The 22,955-nt window shown below is 44.2% G+C and overlaps 1 protein-coding gene across 4 annotated transcripts in view; it reads right to left on the bottom strand.

The window, feature by feature from the left end:
* Window positions 1-3,781: 3,781 nt before the first annotated feature.
* NFIA (nuclear factor I A) overlaps window positions 3,782-22,955 on the bottom strand; it is a 464,681-nt gene continuing 445,507 nt past the window's right edge. For all 4 annotated transcript variants that reach the window (XM_027852710.1, XM_027852708.1, XM_027852711.1 and 1 more), the window contains one exon: window positions 3,782-6,970. In XM_027852710.1, coding sequence (XP_027708511.1) covers window positions 6,953-6,970 — 18 coding nt within the window. In that variant the 3' untranslated portion in view covers window positions 3,782-6,952. The remainder of the gene's footprint in view (window positions 6,971-22,955) is intronic.

The raw sequence follows: 22,955 nt of genomic DNA, 5'->3' as shown, positions 1-22,955 counted from the left end.
CAAGGGAAACAGGTGAGGCCCCATTAGTCCTTGAAGCCACTGAAGAAAGTTCAAAAGCTCCCATTTTATCTACTGAGTCGTTTTCTTTGTGAAGATTTCTAGATTAGAGGTAGCACATCTACTATCTTCTCTGATGGTACAGACTAATTTTTAAAAGGTTTTCATCTTTATCAAACAGCGTCATAAGTACACATGTGAATCTGGTTACTGGAAACAACTGACATCGAGCCTGGGCCTTCTCTGAGATGGTCTCTCCCCTTTATCCCACCAAAGCCACAATGTTTCCCCTACCCTCACTGCTTCTAATGGAATATAGGAATTTCTCCCATTTGTTTTCTCCATTTCCCAGATCCCTCCCAATAGGGCTCCATAGCCTCCTGAAGGCATAAAAGGCAGGTGGGTGCTGGCTAAGAAAACGGGAGAAAAAGAAAAAGAAAAATTAAAAAACGAAAACAAAAACTTGCTTTACTTGGGAAGCAAGCTAGCAGAGATTTAGACCAGAAAGAATAATTTTTTTAAAAATCCCGTGTTAATAGCAAAATTTTTTTTTCTCTCATGAAAGGGGCCCAGAGTTTGTACAGAGTTTAATTTTTTTGAAGGAAAATATTGCAACTGTGCATGAAACTAAATAGCCACATGAATTTTTTTAATTTTTTTTTTTAATATGAAGAGGTCTGGTGTGAAGGAGGGTCAAGCATGGGTACCTGGTTGAACACTGTCTATTAGGAAATCATTTCCCACATTAGCATCATCAGTTAAGGGGTCACGGAAAAGTATCCCCTCATGAAACGCTTATGTGTACTCTCCTAAACAGAGTTCTTGGGAGTCACGTGGTGGTTTTCTGAGACAAAAATCTTGCCAGGCACTGATTTCTGAACTCAATACCCATGCTTGCCCTCTAGGAAGAAGAGAGAGAGAGAGAGGAAAAAAAACCACACAAGTAATACTGAATTTAAGTAAATGTATACCTCCAAAAATACTGAAAACACCCCAAAATCAAGAAAAGAGACAGAATTTGCGTTCTCAGTGAAATATCTTTAAACCTATCTGACAAGAACCAAGTCAGAAAAAAAGACTAACATAACTTGGAGTAATATTCATACAGCTCTCTAAGCATTATGGAATAGCATGCATTTATATTGTATGGTTATTTTACATCACCTATACCAGAAGGTCCTGACAGACAGCAAAGGCTACCGGTGTAGAAAACAATCTTACTTCAGAAGAGCAATATAATACAGATTTCACAGGCACTACATTTTTTTTTAATATATCAGGTATTATGCTGGTTTTTCTTATAATTCATTCTGTCCTAAAGCTGGCATCATAACAATGACCAAAAAGGCAAGGACCGGAGTCAACGGAAGGGAAAGAGATACCAACGCGGATATATTTGTTTTCTTCGGGTAAGGTTAGTGCATAGTTCTCATGCAGAAAATCACTGCTATGCATTTACATTGTGGGAAAGCAGATTGAAACGAGCCCAAGTTGTCACGTTTTTTGTTTGTTTGTTTTTTTTCTTTTCGTAAATCATTTTGCCAGCCTGTAATAGCACCATGTAATGGATTTGCATTAAACGTTAGATTGATCTCAGAAGTGGCGACAGAGTCTTCACTACAGTTAAGTGCCACGGAACAGCTTCAATGTTACCTGCTATAGATCAAAGACGTTCTCATCCCACTGCCTTTTTTTAATTTTTAAACTGGCGAAAAGAAGAAATGGGGACGGATGCAAGACGCCGATGAGACGGGAGCACAGCCTTGGACCGGATGGAGGGAAGCAGAGTCCCGAGACTGTCCACCAGGAGGTACATGCACTGACTTCAGGACAAAATTGGGCCTTGGGAAGCTGATATTCATGACAGCCCTGCTGGAGGCCAGGGGTCCCGCTTCCTGAGATATCCACCAAGAGATCTCCTAAGGAAAGTGGACTGGTTTGTTGGGGGTTTTGTTTTTGTTTTAGGTGCCACTGAAGCTCTCCTTACACAACCATGCCAGTTCTCTCTGCAATTTGTTCTATGGAGGCCTTTGACCAAAAAAAATAAAATAAAATAAAATAAAACAAAAGGAACTCAAATAAAGAAGGAGAAGAAAAAAAGTCGAGAAATAACGAAAGAAACCACCACCGCTAACAACAACCAAAAAGATATTTCCAGAGACACAATGCAAAATACAGTATTCACTGACGTTCCTTGAGGTTCAAAACCAAATTGCAAGGAAAAAATGGGTTTTGATGTTGTTGTTGATTTTAGGCCACAAATCCAGATTTGTACAGTAAATATTTAATAACACTGTTACTACAAAGCTGCAAAATATACTGCCGCAAACAAAACAAAACCAAGTGAAGGAGGAATTTTTAAGAGGGTTGCTTTTTTTTTGATGTTTTTTTTTTTTTTGCATATTCCTGTGGGCTGATTGAATACTCTGAGTCCAGGAACCTTTTATTTGGGGTGGGGGGGGGTCCCTTTCTCCCTTTTCACCTTCAGGGAAGGAATCCAACAGAGACTGAGACTGAGGAAAGTGTACCATGTCTACTTAAACTCTAACTTGGAGCTGATGGAAAAGGAAATCAATAAACTACTAACTCCATGGCTGGGATGTGCAGTAGGAGACAAGCAAATGCTTACTTAATTCAAGCAGGAGAAACATTCAAGATTGGGGGCTGAGGGACAGGGAGAAGGGCCAGGGTCAAGTGATAATCATGGGGAAGAAAACCTAGAGATTGGTGAGGGACTGGGATGAAAGAGGCTAGAGCACTTTAGTGTTTGTGCCTCTGGCTTAGATCCCAGAGGAAGACAAGAAACAGGAAAAGTTAGTTGGGGGACATTTTTTCTAAATGTCATAGTGTTCTAGAATCGTAGATTTAGAGTTGGAACGGACAGGTGAGTGTGGAAGAGAAATCCCACATGTTTCCCAATCCTAGACTCAACCACGTCTCCTGGACCCCGCCAGCTCTAAATCCCTGCGCACTGCACACTCCCAGGCCTTTCTCCAGTCTCCATTCTTGGCTATGATTCTGGGGAATCAGACCCTGCTTCGTCTCTCCCTTGTTTTCTGTCTGGTCACAACCCAACTGTCGTTTTCTGGATGATGATACAGTGAACGAAAAAGTGTCATCGAGTGTGTTTTCATCACCACTCCACAACCCCTCTCAGTTACGACCCTAGCCTGCTTCCCTAATGTTGCAAAGCCTTGAAAATGTTTTTTGTTTGTTTGTTTCTGCAAATGGGTTCAGAGTCCCCTAACTCCGGCTCCATCAAATTCAAATATGACAAAGTATCTTCAAGAGAAAAAAAATAAAATAAAACAGCATACCTGTAATGTCCATTTACAATGGGTCTCCAGTAGCCTACACTTCTGAAGCATAGGAATATGCTATATCATCAAGAGAAGAAAAATAACTGTATTTAAATACATACATAAAAAAAGGAAACAGGAAAGTTTTCAACTTAAATCCAGTTCCTAAAAAAAAAGGAGGGGTGGGGGACAGCCAACAGCAATGAAAAAAATTAAAAATAAAGAGAAAAAGAAATTCTATGAACGCTGCCTTTATAACAAACAATCAGAAATTCCACTAGGCTAATTGGACAGATTTTTTTTTCCCTCATTTAAACAACATTACAAAAGTCCTGCATTATAAAATAGGGTCAAACAAATCCATAAAACTATACAACATACAAATTACATTATCTTTTGAGGGGGAGCAATTGGAATCTCTCTCGCTCTCTCGCTCTCAAACGGCTCACCCCAAATCACTGGACCTGCCCCAACTATTGCTTCGGTGGATTCGTCTTTTTTTTTTTTTTTTGTTCTTTTTCTTTTTTCATTTAAAAAAAAAAGGGTGCAATTTCTTCGTATGTACAGACCAATTTCACTGGTAACACCTCGGCTTAGAGCAAAGGTTCTGACAAAATGTCTGTCTAGGCTTTTTGCTGTTCTTTTTTTTTTTTTTTCCCTTCACTGTGAAGCACTGTAAGCTGCAACTTTATTTATTTATTTTTCATAGTGCACATAATGTCATCACAAAGTAATGCCCTGCTAAGTGCTATTAGGGGGAAGGCAAAGAATGCTGGCTACAGGAAATGATATTGTACACTGACTCTCACACAACACAACAAAGCCCAACAAACTACTCGACCACTTACCAGACACGTATCAAAGTCCAAAATGTTTTATTTTTTTCCTTAAATAGAGAGAACCAGTAAACAATTATTTATTTTTCTTTCTCCAAACTTGGAAGTTTAAAAACGTGCATATAAAAATGGGCATTATTATATTTATTGAATGTGGATCAACTGGTCTGCTAAGAAAAATGGGGTGTGGGGATCTGAAGAAAAAGGAAGGTTGGTTTTTTTTTTTGTTGTGTTTTTTTTTTAAACGCTATTTTTTTTAAGGCTTGCTTGTGAAAGGAAGAGTTGTAAAAAGAAAAAGAAATTGCTCGAAGCAGGGTCAGCTTAGTGCTTCACAGTTTGACTGCTACTCTAAAGGGAGCCCTTCCTGCCTCCGTGCATTCAAAATTCGCAAAGAAAAGGACAAAAGACAAACACCGAAAACACACTGCGTCAAGTGCAGCACTGACTTTGGTCAAATAAAAAAAAAATCAAAAGAAAAATCGATCACCACTAAGCATTTCTACGTGATATAAGCAGGTATTGCATATTTTCATATATCTGGGAAATAAAACAAAACAAAATAAAGGAAGACTCCGAAATAAAATGTCCAATGCAGCAACATCCCAAAATACTGATTTTTTTTTTTCTCTAGCATCTACAGATCTCAGAACAGCACTGCCACTGACCACACCAGACAATACACACTACTCCTATCTGCGGAACAACTAACACACTACTCAGGTTCTAGAAGTGGAAACTGACGATGGCGGACGTCAAAGTCACATTTACAAAAAAAGTGTCTCCAAATGCTTGACCAGGGAAAAAAACCCTTTCGATTCGAGGATCGTGTGCAACAATTTCAGAAATAATCGCTATCCAGGGCAAGGCACATTGATATGGAATTTTTTTTTCATTTGTTTCGTGCAAATCAAGGAGGAAAAAAAATAAAACAAACAACCAACATTGTTTCAGGGAAAAGATGAGCAAAAGTGACTTCCCAAGAATTTCAGATACTTGATTGTATAGGACAGTAGTAGGAACCCTTCTCAAGGGCTGAACAAACAAGGTTTAAAGGCAATAAGTGCCTGGAATAGGGTTACAATATTGTGTCTTAATGTACTCTACTTTATCCTACATTAACTATATAAAAATTAGTTACTAACACTAGAACATGCACAGATTTTCTCTGATTAGCCAGATGCGCCAATCAGAACGTATATATATGTATAGTCTAGGAAACCTTCTGAAAGTCGCCTGGGGAAGCATTGGGTGCTTCGCTGTCTGGTAGAAAAAAATCACTTGCACTCTATTTTCTTCTCATTTTTTCTGCATTTTTTTTTGCCTCGTTTTACTTTTGTACATAAGATACAGGACATTTGGGGGTACGAATTTTTTTCCCTTTTCTTTTCCCAACAAGTGCCCTCAATCAGAATGGACACCAGCATCTTTGTCATTTCTCTCTGTAGTCTGTCCAGGAAAACATAGGACATCAAGGTGTTTCAAACCTCTGGATGCTCTCTGGGACTTGAAGTGGCCAGGAACTGATACACCTTAGGTGGCCAGAAACGTGTCAAATTTTTTTTTTCAAAATTGGCATAATCCATTATAAGTGACTTTTAGCTTATAAAATTAACAGATATCATGACTTAATTTTTATGTGCTTTGATAAAAGAAAATAATTAATTAGCATTTAATGTAGTTAACATATTGTGGTAAAAGCACCATTAGATTTGTATTTTTTTGTGTTTTTTTTTAAATTTTCCTTCAGTTTTTAAAGGGATACAAGTTTAACAATAAAAAACATAAAAAGCAAAAATAGCTCCCCTTTTTTTTTCTTGCAAGGCTGTTTTTTTTACCCCAATAATTTAGAGTCCTGGGGTAGAAGGACTTGGAAAACAAAAATAGAATTTTCAACAATCTCTATCTTACAAAGATATTTAGCTATCCAATGAAATTGCACTTAACTCAATTCAAAATTCGATTGTTTTGATTGATTCCTGTCAGTTTCTGTCAAAACAGACCATCTTCCCCATTTCCACGTGAATTTGTGTAATTGTTGAAAATTGTTGGAAAAAAAACCCCACAATGTTCTAATGTAAGTGCAGCATTTCAAACTTTAAAAGAAACATGACGACTATAGTAGTAGTTTGTCATTTCTGAATATCTCTGTAACGTGAGTGGACTCGCCATTCTTTATGGGTCATGTTACACATTGAAACTGCTGACTGTAGGACAAAAATCAACCCCCCCCAGAAGGGAACCCACTGCATCTTTTTTTTTTTCCCCGAAATGTTACAGAAGAACATGCCCTATCATCTGTCCTGTAAGTTACATATTGCAGATTTCAGCGACTAGGAAAGTTTTAGTTGCGGCGGGCCTCGCGAGTGCTCAGAAAGGCGTACGCATCTGTATGGGTCAATGGATGTCAAGACCGTGAAACAGCTGGGCTCCGTATGGAAAGTGGGGGACAGCAGGGAAGGCAGCACATGACAGCAGACCGGCCTCCCCCTCCCCCCAGCGTCACCTACAACTTACACTACCAGCGAAACACTCCAATGCGACAAAGCCAAATCATTTCAAGCACCATGTGAGAAAATTACAACAGTTCCTAAGGTGGTTGAAAAAAAAAATTCTAATCCCAAAGAGCGTACGTTACGGCCTTGGCTGTTGGACCGTAACGCTCGCCATTTTTCCATGTACTGGTTTTTCTGAATCTGTTTGTCTCCCCTTCCGCTGGACAATGAAGAAACTGCACTGCGCTGCTGCTGCTGCTGCTTCGGCGTTACAGAGTTGAGAAGGGGTCCGGTGGTCTGTCTGGTGGATGGTGGGATGCTGTGACTTTTATCCCAGGTACCAGGACTGGAAGACACAAGGAGAAAAAAAAAGCCGAGTTACAAAATGGCACCCACACGATGGGTTCAAGACAAAGGCTTCAGGAAGTTGGAACCAAGGGGGATCTTGGAGAGCAGCTAGGTCTTACAGAGGAGGAAACTGAGGCCCAGCAGGGCAGTGGCTTGCACAGTCACTTGGGTCACAAGGAAGCAGAAGACCAGGGATTCAAACCCTCTGATTCCAAAATTAAGGCTCTTTCCACTATTCCAGGCTATGTCTCTTGTCACCAGGACGGTGAGGCCTTTGGAAACAATGTCATAAGAGACATGACTGATAATGAGCTGGAAGAAGTCACTTGGAGTCTTATTCTGTTTAACTCTAGCAGGCAGAACTAGAACCAGTGGGTAGAAGACAACAGCAGACAGATTTTAGCTTGGTATAAATCAATTCCACACCCATTTATTAAGGGCCTACTACATTCAAGGCACTGGGTGAACAAAGACCAAAAATTAAACGGTCCCTGCCCTCAAGGAGCTTACATTCTACAAGAAAGAATTTCTTAATGAATAAACTGACTCAGGAAGTAGTGAGTTCCCCATTACCCACAGTTCTCAAGCTGTGTGGCAAACCATTTGTTGGCAGTATTTTTTTTCAAGCAGGATTTCAAGCAGGTTGGACTAGATGACTTCTAAGACCCCTTCTGACTCTGAAGTCCTGATAGTGTAAAGGGGAAATACCCTAAGTAGAAGAAGATAGTAGATCACCCACTGGCTAAACCAAAGCAATGGCAGAAAAGGGGTGGCTGGGACACACTGAAGCTGGGACTGCCTGTCAAAAATGCAAATTAAATATGGTTTGGGGGACTTGGGTACCTCCTCCATTTCCATCCTCAAGCACCAGTAAAGGCATCCTGAGGGTCCCCACAAACTTGCTAAGGGCAACACATAGACCCTGTCACTTTAGAAGCCAAAGAAAAAGGCCAAAGTTGGTACTAAGTGGTTAGCCAAGCTCACCATTTATGTTAGGTGGCGTGTTTTAAGCAGCGAGGAGTCTCTGGGCACAGACACTTAAGTCCAGTCCCAGAGCATTTAATAAGCACTTACTGTATGCCAGGCATTGTGCTCAGTACTGATTCCTGTAAAATACTGGAAAGAAGGAAGCCACAGATGGTCATTATTGAAAAGAAAAAAAGAGTATTCTCAGTCTTTGTAAATGGTCACGTGAGGCCGTGAGAGCAAGAGTACTGGGTTAGAATTGGTCTCTAGTCCTAGACTGACCATTAACTCACTGTACTACTTTGGATGTAAATTAGAATAATGGACATTGGTAGAGAGACTCTAAAGCTGGCAAAATAAGTAAATACATGACCTGATATGTCTCCTGACAATATGAGAGTAGGTTACTTTGGATATTACCATCTTCATTTTATAGATGAGGAAACTGAGTCTCAGAGAGGTTAAGTGGATTGCCTGAAGTAACACAGCAAGTGGAAAAATTGGAACCCAGGTCTTACTGATAATAGGATCATAGATTTGTAGCTGAGGGTATTGAGTCTAACATTTTCATTTTACAGATGAGAAAACTGAGGCATAGAGTGGTTGAGTGACTTGCCCAGGCTTTCAAGCTAGCACATGCTTGAAGCAGAATTTGAATCTAGGTCTTCCTAACTCCTAGTTCAGTGTCCTAGTCACCACACCAGGGGCAAGCTGACTGCCCTCTCTGGCCTTCAGGTTCCTCATCTGTACAATGAGAGTACTGGTCTCAGAGCCTCTGGGATTCCTAACAGTACTAAGAGTCTATACGTTTGTCAAGAATGATATATTGATGACAACCAAATAGGTCCAGACTTCTGTCCTATGTAAGAACCATGGAGAGAATTGATGGAGATGGGTAGATGGTGGAAATAATAGGTGCATGGTTAAGTTTTTGAGTCTGCTCATCCTGATTGAGCTGGCCTTTCCTCCCTCCCCCACTTGGAGAGGACTACGTTCCCTTCGCAGCTCCTTCAGAATCTCTCCACCCCTTTGTCTGTGGCTCTTCCAACCCCAAGGCCAAGGAGCCTCTACTATAGAGAACGTATGCTCTTTGTAAGGCAGAAAGAGCTACAGGGTCAGAGACACCAGGCAGAGCTGCAATTCGAAGGCACTTTGTTGGGTCAGGAAAGTGGAAATCAACATCCTCATTTCCTTCAGGTGAGGCTAAGTGCAGAATTCTCATGCAGGTAAGCACCACCATGCACTTACATTGTGAGATGGAATGAAACATAACTAAGTTTTTTTTTTTAAATAAGTCATTTTACCAGCCTGTAATAACACCACAGAAAAGAGCCATATTGAAATAGCTGAAAGTGATATGTGTACATATATGTGTGTATATGTATATATATACATATATATGCAAACACATGTATATACACACATATGAATTGCTCAGCCCTCAAAAAGCTGATTTTCTACAGTTTTCAAACTTCTCTTCCCTCCCACAAAATGATTTTGTAAATTATTTTAGTTAATTTTTCTTTCTAATATCTATGTACATATTGCTTCCCCCCAGAAAATGAAAACTCTTTGAGGAAAGGCATGGTTCTTCCTTTGTCTCTGGGTCATCCTACCTAGCACAGAACCTGGTGCATTGTGAATGGACCAGAACAGAACTGACGAGATTTAAAGTCTGGGGACTCGACGTGAGCTTTTTGGATGGGCTAGTTCTTTTCTCCCCAACCCCCAAATGTAAGCAACTACACACTCTGCCACAGAAGGTGAGTTTAGCTAATATCTACCACTGGGCACCTCGGGCCACTTGTAAAGACAACAAATCCAGGCATTTATTCTAGAAGAAAGGGCTTTTCCTCACCCTCACCACTTGATTTTGGTCAGGATATTTTAAGATGAACCACTCATCACATTCTTTCAACGTCTATGTTGAGAATGGCTCTTCCATCACTGGTGTGGCATCGAGGACAGGGCAAAGAACCTGGAGGAAGGAAGGAGCTCCCCAGGGGAATCGGGAACTCCAGTCTGGTTTGGCCCTTTCCTGACTGAGTCAGGTGACCACTATGAACCTCCGTTTCCTGGTGTGTAAAATGGAAACGATAATGCTACATAATGCAATACCCACATCACAGATATTTAAGAGGGTCTAATAACATAATGGATGCAAAACTCTTTTTCTCTCTCTCACTCTCCCTTAATCTCTCTGTCTCTGTGATAATTCACTTCTTTAATCCAGAATAAAGGATAACTATTGTCCAGGCTATGTGTTCCACTGGTATTCTGAGGATAATGGTAAATGGTTCCACTGGTAAAACTGAGGAAGAGTCTTTTGGAGAGAATTTACAGGAGGGTGTGGACAAAAGTTACACACAGGATGGGCAAGTATACAGATGGGTTAAACATTGCATTTTTAGAGGGAATATCTATACATACATGATCACATATCCATTTGAGTATTATTAACTAAATGTATGTGCATATATGTAATAACACACATGTACATGCACACATAAAAATATAACACACATATGTATACATACATAGAGAGTTTTTGCTCTAGGCTTGTGGTTTCCCCAATGTAGGGGGGTTCCCAATATGGAAATTCCCTTCACCAATATAGATGGACAACTCAAAAAATGTGTATGTTAGGGTCTTAGAGAGTTGCCCGGGACACTGAGATGATAAATGAGTGGGACCTCTTGGCTCCACACACAGGCCACCTTTCACTATGTCACAGCTGCCTCTCTGGAAGCATGCCTGCCAGTCCCCCATACCTCTATAGGTAGCCTGGTCAGAGGCACAACGTGACCGGTCCAGCAAAAGCAAGTACTCCCATAGCTTACGGTTCCCCCGTACAGAGGAAGGGGTGGGACCGTGCTCAGGGTGGGCGTCTGAAGGGTTAAGTCTGGGTTGGTTCGCTGGGGTGATGGCTCCCTCTCCATCTGAGGGGTTGGACTGGTTAAAATTGGGTTTTGTTGGATTCCAAGCCTAACTGGCTAAAAGATGGTGACATGGATGTTGGGCTAGGAGTTCCTGGTTTCTCAAGCAACCTTTGGTTTCCAGAGGAGTTTTAAAAGTACTCATCCTGTATACTTTCAAATGTTATTATCCGACCATGCTTTGAGAAACACAATCAAGTCTTTTGTGTCCTGAAAGTAAACTGGCTTGGCCAATAGGGGTGGCCTCGATCTAACTGGATGAAAAGGGCTAAAAAAAGGGAAAAAAGAGCTTGAAACTTGTAGGCGGCCCTCTTCTCAATAGATGCTGGTCCTCTCCAGCTGACTCATCACGGAGAAGAGCTCCGTTTCAGACAGGGCCAAACCCAGTCTGAGATCCCAGCTCTCCCCGTTTCTGAGCCCCCCGTGAGGACGCCCATCCTGCAAGCCCTCTACGAGTGCGGCTGGGACGCTGCCCAGGAGCCTCGGGGACAAGGAGCGGCCGGCAGGGGGCGCCCTTTCCCACCCCACGCCCGCAGCAGCCTGGCTCCGCTGCATTGCTTAGCTCTGCAGCGCTGAGGCTGGCCTTTACTTAAAAAGCCAAAAAAAAAAAAAAAAAAGTTTCTTCACACATCTTACTATTCAGTGTATGCCTTGCAGACAAGGTTACCCCAGAGCAGCTCTGTAATCCTTCACTGAAATAGGCTTTATTGATTGCTCTGGTCTATTGTTCTCTTTTCAAGTCCCCCAAGTTCAAGTTCATCGCGGTGTTACATCATGTCTGGTTGCTAGGGGCAACCAGACAGACCCAGACGTGACTGTCATTAGCAAGAAACCCTCTGCTCTCCTCCCACCAACCTTCCAGTGGCTCTGACGTAGCAGGGCCCACTGCAAACACATTGAGGCATTTACTCCGCCTAATTTATGACCTTCACAGCAAGCGGGGACCCCCACTCCCAAAACCAACACTGTTGTATATTTAATTAACCCGTCTTTCTCTGGCACTTGGGAAAGTTAGACAAAGGACTAATTATTGTGTTTCACCGCCCCGCATTTTGGGCCTTGGGGGTGTGTGTGAAGATTTGCATGGGAAAGAGAGCTCCGAGGTCTAGGGCTGTCCCCCCACCCCGGACCCCCTTCCCCCCCTTATTTTTTGCCCTATTGACATTTCATGAAATTCTTTAGCTGCTTAAGGGAATTAGGGGGAAAAAGAAGAGACGTGAATGTTCCTCCTTCGGAGTTGGTATTCAGGAACACAAATCAACTCCTGACATGTTTAAATTTAAATGCTAACCACACACTCTGCGAGTTACTCTAAAGGTTAGTTCTTAATCAATAGAAGTTGCTGACTCTGGGCTTTCTCAGCTTCTATGCTGCACTGCAGTTCCAGCCCTTTTGTCTCATGGTGGGGCTTTTAAAACTTTTTTTTTCCTCCTTCCCTGAAGACGATTCCAGCAATGATCTGGCAGACACTGAGAGTTATTGTGTCCCTTGACTAGCAACATGTCAATAAGGGAGCTAAGGTGTGGTGAGGACTCCTGGACGTAGGCCTCTTAATGACTGCTGGAAAACTTAATTAACCCTTGCCAGACTGGCACTCCCTCCCATCCCAGATCCACCCTTACATTTCTTTCTAGCCTGCCCACTCTCTATGGGACTGATGGCGCCTTGGCATTTGGCTGAGGGCACATCTCCGAGGACATCTGGAGGGGATCACTGATTTGCTGAGGCCGCAAACAGGCAGGCGGCTTGGGATGGCGCATGTGTATTCTTGGGATCGATTTGAAAATGGTTGCTGTGAATTAGATGCATCAGGGCATCTGAGGGCTAGAAAAAACCTTGGAAGTCCCGGCGGCCAAACCCTCTGGTGGGTTACGATTCATGGGATCCTGGGCCAAGAGCTGGCCCAAGGTGGTCAGGGAGTCCAATGCCTCTGTATTTAAAAGGCTCACAGGATTAGAGCTGGGAGGAACCTGGGAGGTCATTAAGTACTAACTCCTTGTGGGTTCCAGTTTATAGGAGCAGAGAGTGAGAAAAGAAACCTTAGGACCGAATGTGCACACAGTAGGTGCTTAATAAATGTTTGTTGGATTCTATTGAAGCCATGGTGCCTTCTCTCTGCTATTTCCAATTTATCCTACGTATAATTATGTTGGTACACTCCTGTTTCTGTGTTGTCTTTCCACACACACTGTGAACTTCTGCACAGCAGAAGCTGGCTTTTGAATTTCCTTGTATTTCCAGCACTTAGGACAGTACCTGGCACACAGTGGGTGCTTAATAAAGGCTTGTGGACTGACTGACCAACACCCTCATTTCACTAATGAAGAAACTGAGGCCTTGGGGGCAGGATGATTGACATCTTGTCTTTGCCTCTCCAGTGTCAAACACCAGTACCTGGAGTGCATGCAGCAGGCTGCTCACCAATGCCTGGTGTGTTGCAAAGAGCAGTCACATGGACAGTAAAGAGCAGAATCAGCTCTTCCTCTACAGCCAATGCTCTCCCCGCTGGACAGAACCTATCTGCTCTTATTAGCTATGCTGACCCAAACCACAGAACCTTAGGTCTGCAGTCCGAAGGATATTATCAACCATTTTGCCCCCTCATTTTACAGATGAAGAAACTGAGGCCCAAAGTGACTTGCCCAAGGCCACTAGTAAAATGCCAGAGAGCCAGGATTTAAATCCTGACTCTCAAACTCCAAATGCAGTCCACACACAAGTAAGTTACAAAGAAATGTACCAGGAGGTATCCGGAAAGGCCCTTTTTCTTTCTGTTTGCTTTCTCCAAACACTCTGGATTTTAAAGTATTTGTGTTCTTATTCTTCCTCTTTTCTGTAATACCGACAACTTCAGCTACAGAATGCTAATTTTGGAAGATTATATGGCCGGCCAACGGCAAAATATGAGCAGATGATGGCTAAGGTCACTTAGGGCAGATTTAAAAAAAACATGTCTTTGGGCATTTATGGTGCTGTAACTTCCAATTTAATATGGTTTCTGCCTTTCTCTATATTTCTTTCTCCTTTGAGAGTCCCAGAAATGTAACCTCCTGCCTCCGGACAGACTACGAAGGCATTTCTGCTCCTTATCTCCAAAGAGTCCCAATAAGACAATACAATACAGGCTGTGGCTATCTGGAGATCCTGACATCAGGGGAGCTTTCTCCAGCTGATATTTCTGAGCTTTATAAATCTGCTGTCCCCCAGAGATCCTGCTCTGGGACACGTCGGCTCCCTGTTTGTCAGCCACCCACCCCCGTTTTTAGAAGCCGTCGTAGGGAGCATCATCCGAGCTTGTCCTCTCCCCAGCACTCAAGGTGAAACATCCCAGTGAATTCTGCAGTCCAGCAAAAGATCTTAGCTTCCCTTTTTTCTCCAGTCAAATGAAGAAGTAATCTCATCAGGTTGAAAAGTGCTGACTAAGGATTTAATAAAGGGCCTGCAGATGTGTGTCATCTCTGAGGTATTCAACTCATGTAATGCAGAACAGTTGCACAGACAGCTAGCGTGCTTATAAAATTCCCTTTTAACCATTGAGGGGCTCTTTTTTTACTGTTCTCTGAGGAGTATTATCACACTTTCCCACCCTTAATTTACAACGCCATGAAAGTTGGTGATCAGGCCTGCTGCTCTCATGGAAGCCTCAAAGTACTAAGGATTTATGGACCATAAACAATATCAACTCGTCTGAATCCTAAACAGGAAGTCTATCATGGCAAGAGTGGGGCCGGGGATGGCCTCATCTCTCTGCTATCTTTCAAGAAACAATAAGAAAATAAAAACCATTTTTTAAAAAAAATCGGGGCCTTTGGTGCCATTGAGGATGGCAAGGGGGCAAACGAGGAAGCTCTGAGTTCCAGAAATGAAAGAGGACCAGGAGGTGATTGAGTCCAACTCAATTTACCCAAGGTCACATAACCAGGATTAGAACCTGGGCCCTCTGACTTCAGTGCCCCAACTTAGGACCTCACTGCCTCTTACCACAACTATTCCAATATTTTCCTAATTAGTTTCCCAGCCTCCTCTCTAATCGATCATTGAAATTGCTGACAAAGTGATGTTCCAGAAACACATCTGGCCACCACACCTCTAACTCAAACATCTTCAGTGGCTCACTATTGCCTCTAGGATAAGATATAAAATCTGTAGTCTGGAATTTCATAGAGAGTGGGAGAGGTGAGAGAGACAGAGAGACAGAGAGACAGAGAGAGACAGAGACTGAGACAGAGAGTTGGGGGACCCTGGCTCCCACCTATCATTCAGGTCTGATTTTATCTACCCCACCTCAACTGCACGCCCTCTCCATTAGTCAGTCAGTCAATAGGTCTTTGCATTAATTGCATATTTACTAGTATATATGTTGTATTCCCCCCTTCCCTTTAGAATGGAAGCTCCTTGAAGGCAGGGCTGTTTCCTTTTTGTTTTTACATCCGAGCACAGGGGTGGGGAGCCTGTGGGTCTCAACACTCCATGTGGCCCCAAGGGCAGTTCTTTGATTGAATCCAAACTTCACAGAGCAAAGGAAGTTTGGATTCAGTCAAAGGACTGCACATGAGGACCCTGAGGGCCACATGTGGCCTTGAGGCCACAGGTTTCCCACCTCTGTCCTACTACCTGGTAGAGAAAATGCCTGAACCTCTGATTTTTGGGGTATGCGTTTGGGAAGAGGAACTGCCGGTCACAAAATGGTAGAAAAGTCCTGTGACTTGTCCAGGGTCACAAAGCCAGTATGTGACTGAGGTGGGGCTTGAACACAGGTCTTCCAGGCTCCAAGGACATTTCCCTACCCACTCCTTCACACCGTCTGTCATCACTGCCTTGGAGACGACAGAACAAAAATGGTGGGAAGGGAGTTGAAGCCGAGAATAAGTGAGAAGATCTCAAGAGAACCCCTAGTGTTCCTTGATGAATTCAACAGATTGGGTACAGAAAGACTGGGCAGAGGGAACTCGAACCCAGGTCTTCCTAGGTCTGAGGTCATTACTCCCAAGTTGCCTACAAGTTAAGTACACAATGGCAGTACATAGTAGGCATTTATAGGGCAGCTAGGTGGTGCAATGGGATAGAGCACTGGCCCTGGAGTCAAGAGGACCTGAGTTCAAATGTGACCACAGACATAGACCATACACAGCTTAGTAGCTGTGTGACCCTGGGCAAGTCACTTCACCCTGTTTGCCTCAATTTCCTTATCTGTAGAATGAGCTGGAGAAGGAGATGGCAATCCCCTCTAGTACCTTTTCCAAGGAAACCCCAAATGGGGCCATGAAGCTTCAAACATGACTGAATAACAACAATGCATTTACATGGTCACTGAACTGTCTTTGAAGTTAGAGGCCCAGGGTTTGAAAACTGGTCCAGTACTTATGTACCCGCTGTGCAACCTTGGGCACATCTCTGCCCCTCTCTGGGCCTTGGTTCCTCATCTGAAGAACGAGGGAGTTCGATCAGGGGACCCTGAAGGTCCCTTCCCTTCTAAAGCCCTTGACGAGAAAGGACAGGCCAGGAATCCACTTCCCTAATCAAAGACTAACTCAACACTGGGGAGCAGGATGTGTATTAAAATAACAACAAACCACCAAAGAATTATAAATCTGCTTTGGTCAGTCCTCCTCTTAACTCCAAGCAAACAGGGGCTGGAGGCAGCTGTATCTGTTTTTCAAATTAAAAAAGTAAAACAAAAGGCCTCAAGGCCAAAGATTAATGCAGGCGGAAGGAGGTTGTTAATGTGGAATCCAGAACTGGGTGTGACGGTTGGCTCCTGCTCCTGTAATGTGGGTTATTTAAGGACGTTCACACATGGAGGAAGGAGGTGTCTCTTCCCATGTGCTGCGGGCCCGCGGGGCCCCCGTCCCCCAGCCAGGGACAGGCCACCCACTGACACAAATGCCGAGCCCCGGCCGTCCATCCTGACCAGTGTATGGAAAGCGTGGGCACTCTGCCTCACTGGGACGTGCACAACCCAAGAGCGTGCCGCCATCTTCCCATACAGCCTATTGTTCAGTATTTCCCCCAAATGGGTATCACAGAATTTCAGAGTGGAAAATGCTCTCAGTCCCACCCCCTCCGGAACAAGAATCCAGCTTCCCTTGAAGACCTCCAGGGGTGGGGAGTCAGGGAAGTCTTTCCTGTCATCAAGCTGGAATCTGACTCCCTACATTTCCCCGTTCAAACCTCTTCCACAGGACTGCCCCAGTGCAGTTCCTACAGAATCAGAAAACTGCCCTGCGCACAGAAGGGACAGGGACTTACCCAGGGTCACAAAGCCAGCCAGTGTCAGAGATGGGACTTGAGCCCAGGTCTCCCCTGTTCCCAAGAGCATTTTTCTATCTTTATGTTGTCACGCTGGTCGCCCTCCTCTGGCTCCTTTCCAGCTCATCAAGGAGATCCTTCCTAAAAACGTAATTCCCAGAACTGAACCCAGTACTCCAGAGGGGACTGGACCAAGGTGGAGGATACCGCACCTTCCCTATTGTAGTGTAGGGGCCCGGGAGCTTTCGTGCTGCCGCAAATGACAACCATCCCCTCACCCTGGAGGCAGACCCCAGGAGCCTCAAGAGCTAGAAGGGGCAGCACAGGCCTTGGGGTCCACCCCCGCATCTGAGATGGGCGCAGGGAACCAAAGCACGGTTCCCGGGCTCCAAACCCAGTGCCCTTTCCCTCATTCCCCTCTGCCTCTCTTCTTGAATTATTGTTTTCATATACATATTTATTTTTTTTTATATCTAAACTATTCGTGAATTATAGGAACAGGGACTGAGCCTCCTCTGTGCGTCCCCCAGTGTGTAGCACTGCGCATCATGCATACAAAAGGAGCTAAATAAACATCTGCACACTGGCACCGGCAAGTGGAAAGCATGAGAGGGGGGATCTGGAGACATGGGTTCCAGTCCTCACCAGAATGTTCTGATCCATCAGTCCACAAGCATTCACGAAGCACCTGCTATGTGCTTGGTGCTAGGGATACAATGACCAAAACGTCAGGATTCAAACGCAGGACGTCGGACTCCAAATCAAATGCTTTCTACTCCACCAAACTCTCACTTGCAATCTGTATGACCTTGGGTAAGTCCCTTTACCTGTGAGCCTCAGTTCCTCATCTGTAAAAGGGGCACAATAATCCTTGCACTACAGGGCTTTTGGAAGGAAAATATGAAATAAAAATGACAGCTAACAGTGATATCAGACTAATATTTATATAGGCTTTGGGCTAGGCAAAGTGCTTTACACATTTATTTACTCATTTGATCTTTTCAACAAAGCCTGGGCGGTAGGCACTATTATTAGTACGATAGAATTATTAGCTTTATTATGAAGAATGCTAATCAGGAGGCCAATATTACTAGTCTCATTTTACAGATGGGAAAACTGAGGCAGACAGGAGTTAAGGGACTTGCCCTGGATCACACAACTAGTAAGTGCATGAGGCAGGATTTGAACCCACGGCTTCCTGACTCCAAGCCCAGCCCTCTATCCACTCTACCACCTGGCTGCCTCTAGCTGGGAACATTTGTAATCCCTTTGTTCTCAAAGTCTTATTCACTGAAGGGAACTCACAAAAGATAAAATACAATATAGTCACTAAGGGGTTAGCCAGGAATTCGAAGGGGAGGGCAATGACTTGGCCACGACCACAACCCCCACGTGGAAATGCCCTTTGCAGTAAATCCTTCGTTCAAAAGCTGCATTTTTGGGGGAAGAAGAAGTCTCACTGGCTGGGCCCTGCAGGTGCACTTTTTGGCCGGGCCCCCGCCCTTCAGTTTGCCCCAGAGCCCGGAAGGCTGGTGTCGGTTTTCCCTAAAGGAAGGAGTGGGACGAGCACTGCGTGCAGAGGGATGGTCCACCACGTGGGTGTCTTCCAGGCGACAGGACCCTCCCTCCCCATCGGGAGAGCCCCAGCCCGAGAAGCATCGGCGGCCTCCAGCTGGCTCCCCTTTGTGCCCAGGCCAAATGTGGTCAGCGTGGGCCACGGAATGTAGACCGATCTGTCCCACGGACCGCTTGCCTACCTAGTGACGGCATTCCAAACCGCGGCCCCACAGGCACTCACCCCGTGACTGCAGCCAAGCCCGCTGTTTTCATAGAAATCTTAAGTTGGGAGAACTGAAGAGTTTTACCCGAGTGCCTCCCAGGTCTTCAGAACGTGTGTGCGCGCACACACACTCATACACACACACTCACACCCACTCTTGTTAATAGTTGGATGACTGAACGTTTCAGCCTGGGGCCCAGCTGGCCTTGCTGGCCGAAGTCCACTTGAAACAGTATTCTGCCAGGTAAAACTCTTCTGCGCTGAAAAGCCTCACGACCGTCGGATATCACGGCGCTCGAAGGAGGCTGTTCCATTTAACCCCCTCTCTTGACCCTTGGAGCCCACAGACTTGTTTCTGCGTCCCACAGTTTATGAGTTCCAGAGGCAGGATGCGAACTTAAGAGCTCTGGTCTCAAAGCCAGCTTTTCCCCGGCTATAAGAAGCTAACTCCTTAAACAAGTAGGGCTAGAAGGGGAATTTAGCGCATCTGGTTACACCCACCCCCTTTCAGAGAAGGAAACTGGAGCCCAAGGCGGTTGACTTACTCAAGGTCACACAGCTAATACTGAAGAAGTGAGATCTGAATTCGGGTCCTCTGATTCTAGAGTATGGGACAGATTTACAATGGAAGGGTTCTGAGAGGCCATCTATTCCAACTCCCTTAACTTAGGAAGGAGGAAAGAAAGGTCTAGGGAAGAAAAGTGATTTGTTCAGGTGTCGTGGAGGTTGTTAGTAAGAGGCATCACAGCATAGCAAATGGGGCTGTGGATCTGGAGTCTGGAAAATTTGGGTTCAGATCCTGTCACAGGTACTAGTGGTGGCACTCTGGAAGAGTCACTCAGCCTCAGTTTCCTCATCTGTAAAAACGGACATAATAATAGCACCTACCTCCCAGGGCGGTGGTGAGTATCAAATGACGTGATAGATGTAAAATGCTTTGTAGATCTGAAAGTGCCACGTACATTTTTAGACATTATAGCTATCATAATTAAGTCACAGAGCTAGAATTTCATGTCAGATAACAGTATAATGTAATACAATAATATAATATGATATAATATAATATAATATAATATAATAAGATTAGGCCCAGGGACTTTAGAGTGCCTTTCCAAAGTCGTATGTAGGCTCCCAGATCTGAGATTAGGATCACGGTCCCTGGGTAGAGAGGGCTGCCCTTGGAGCTCTGAGTCTGAGCTTACTAGCCGAGGGATCCTGGCTAGTAACTGAGTTTCAGTTTCCTCATCTGTAAAATGGGGCAGCTGCACTTAATGCCCTCTCAAGTCCCTCCCAGCTCTACATCTGTAGTGCCAACCTTGGAGGCCATCTGGTCCAGATCCCTCATTTTACAAAGGAGGAAACCGAGGCCCGTGGAGGTGAAACCACTTTGCCCAGATTCACTAGGACAGTAAACAGAAGAGAAGAGATTCGATGCCCAATCTTTTCCCGGTATACAACCAATTTCTTTGTGTTATAGCACAGCCCTGCATGCTTTCGGATAGCCTGCTCTGCCCCACCCACCCAAATCAGTCTAAATATAACACCCTACAGACCAAGCAGCATCAGAGCCTTGAAATGCGATCCAGAAAGCTGGGGGAGCCCAGGTACTTTTAATATGACATATTAATTATGTATGGGAACTTAAGACCTAAAGAAGGTGGTTTCCCTGGAAAGAAAGTGAGAGCTCGACAAAGGTGATTTATTTATTTATATGGTTAAAAGTTGAGAGTCTTTTGGGAGCTGCTGGGGGGCGGAGTAGGAAGGCCCACAAAGATTGGAGTTTTTCCCAGTGGCAAAAAGTTCTTAAGGAAATGAAATCTCTCTTTAATCGCTATATTAACATCAAGAGGCAGGCCTGATGTTGCACAAAGGAACTCTCCCGTGCTCTCTGAAAGGCATTTGGACTGTGGTCCTGGACAGAGCCACGGGGAGGGGGGCTGGGACTGGGGGGCCGGCCTGGGGAGGGGGTAGTCAAGCAACCAGAAGGGACAGAAACAATCCTATTTGGGCTTTTTGTTCACCAATGGCATACTACATAGATCAGAGGCTTCTGGTAAAATACCAACCCCGACTGTATACAAAGCACAGGAAAATGTGAGGCCAAAAAAAAGGCAGCTTAGGATGTGTTAACGCTGCTATTCTATCAGCTTAAAGAGTATTTTATGCTTGAACAACAGCTCCCTTTTATTATGTCGGCCTTTCATTCATTCAGGACTTCAAAGGGTCCAGCCACCAGTGTACCTGATCGTCCATAGGGCCCTGGAAGGGTGTTCTAAAGAAGTTAGCCACTGGGAGAGCCGGACCCCCGTGGACCAGGCAGTTCAAAGAGAATATTTCAACAATGATTACATTTTGTAAATCTTTTTTTTTTTTTTTTTTTTTTTTTTTAACGAAAGACAGCTTATTTCCTGCTTTTTCATGAAAAATAGATGCGGCCCGTTAAAGCCAGCCTGCCCTCGGAAAGTTGCCTGAGATCTGAGGGGGCTGGAGGGGGGTGGGGGGCAGAGGGAGGGATTAAGGCCAAGGTCAGGTGGAGTCTTTCAGGATTCCAGCATGTTGCAGGGTGGCAAGGCAGAGACCTTGGTGGCATTCCCATAAGAGGATGGGGAGGCACAGGGGATGTGGATATTTCACACGGGGGCGGGGGGGAGGGGAGAGGAATTGTCTCAGAAGAGATGGGTTTGTTTAATTAGGTTCGTTTTTCTTTAAAGTTTTAGGTTCTTTTTATTTTTTTCCTGAAAAGATCAGCAAAGTACAGAGGGCCTCAGGCATATAAAAATCTCTCACACAAAAGCCAGAATGACCCGTTTCAGATTTTTTTTAATAGTCTCATTCAACTTTGAACTTGAACACCCAGAGAAGTCCAACGTGCATGTTTCTCTGTAGCCATAAAACCTGGTTCGGCCTCAACAGCCCAGGCTACTCTTTCTCATCACATAATGACACCTCCCAAATGGGAGTTTCCCATCCCATCCCGCCATGTCCTGCATGAGAAAGCTGACTTGACTTTCTTTTACGGGAAGGAAAAGGAGAATATTTCCTGGATAGTTACAATAATGAGAAGTATCCCAAAGCGAAATGAGCTGCGTTGGAAGGTGGAGCAGCACCATGGTATAGTGGAAAGAGGGCTGGGCCTGGACCCAGGGAGATCTGGGTTAAAATACTGCCTCTGCCCCTGCTGTGACTGATGGCAAGTCACGTGACCTTTCTGAGTTTAAGTTTCCACATCTGTAAAATGGGGATAATATTAACTTCTACCTCAAGGCTGTTGTGAGGATTGCTTAACAAGCCTTCGAGAGATCTCTTTACCTCCATATATATTATCCCATATATAATACATGCTATCCCTATATATTCATATGTATATATTTATTTATGGATGGATGTATATGTTAGTTACTATTCATCTTGTCCACTTCTCAGGTATATTGTAAGAGAATTCTTGTAGGAATACGGATTGGACTAAATGGTCTTTGAGATTCTTTTAAGCTTTAAATTCTATGAAGATGAAAAAGTGACCCCTCTTGACACCACATATTCCAATGAAATGATCTTGGCCAACAAACCCAGACGGTCACTTTCAGAGAGGGCCCCACCAAGCTGATTCTACAATCACAACATTTATTCTATCTGTTCCCTTCTCTTCACTCACACAGCCACCATCCTCATTACTTTTGACCCAAGATATTGAAAAAACCTTCTAACTGGTCTCCCCACCTCTCTGCAGTGTGATCTATCCTTCGATTTGCCACCAATTTGTTGGTCCTAAAGGCACAGGTCTTATCATGTTACTCCCTTACTCTATAAACTACAGTGGCTCCCTATTACTTCTGTTTATCATTTAAAGTCATTCATAACCTGGCTCTCAATTATTAGACATTACTCCCCTCCATATACTCGATGGCCCAACCAAACTGGTCTTCTTTCTATTCTTCATATGTGATGCTCTTCGAGGTGCCTTTGTACTGTCTGTACCAGCCTACAATGGCATCCCCTCGACCTCCACCTCTTTGACTACCCCCTTCAAGATTCAGCCCAAGTGATAACCCCTA

Source organism: Vombatus ursinus, unplaced genomic scaffold (assembly GCF_900497805.2).
Source record: "Vombatus ursinus unplaced genomic scaffold, bare-nosed wombat genome assembly UNPS02009824.1, whole genome shotgun sequence".
NCBI classification, from domain to species: Eukaryota; Metazoa; Chordata; class Mammalia; order Diprotodontia; family Vombatidae; genus Vombatus; species Vombatus ursinus.
Note: the sequence above shows the minus strand (reverse complement) of the source record. Positions and strands in the feature narration are given on the sequence as shown.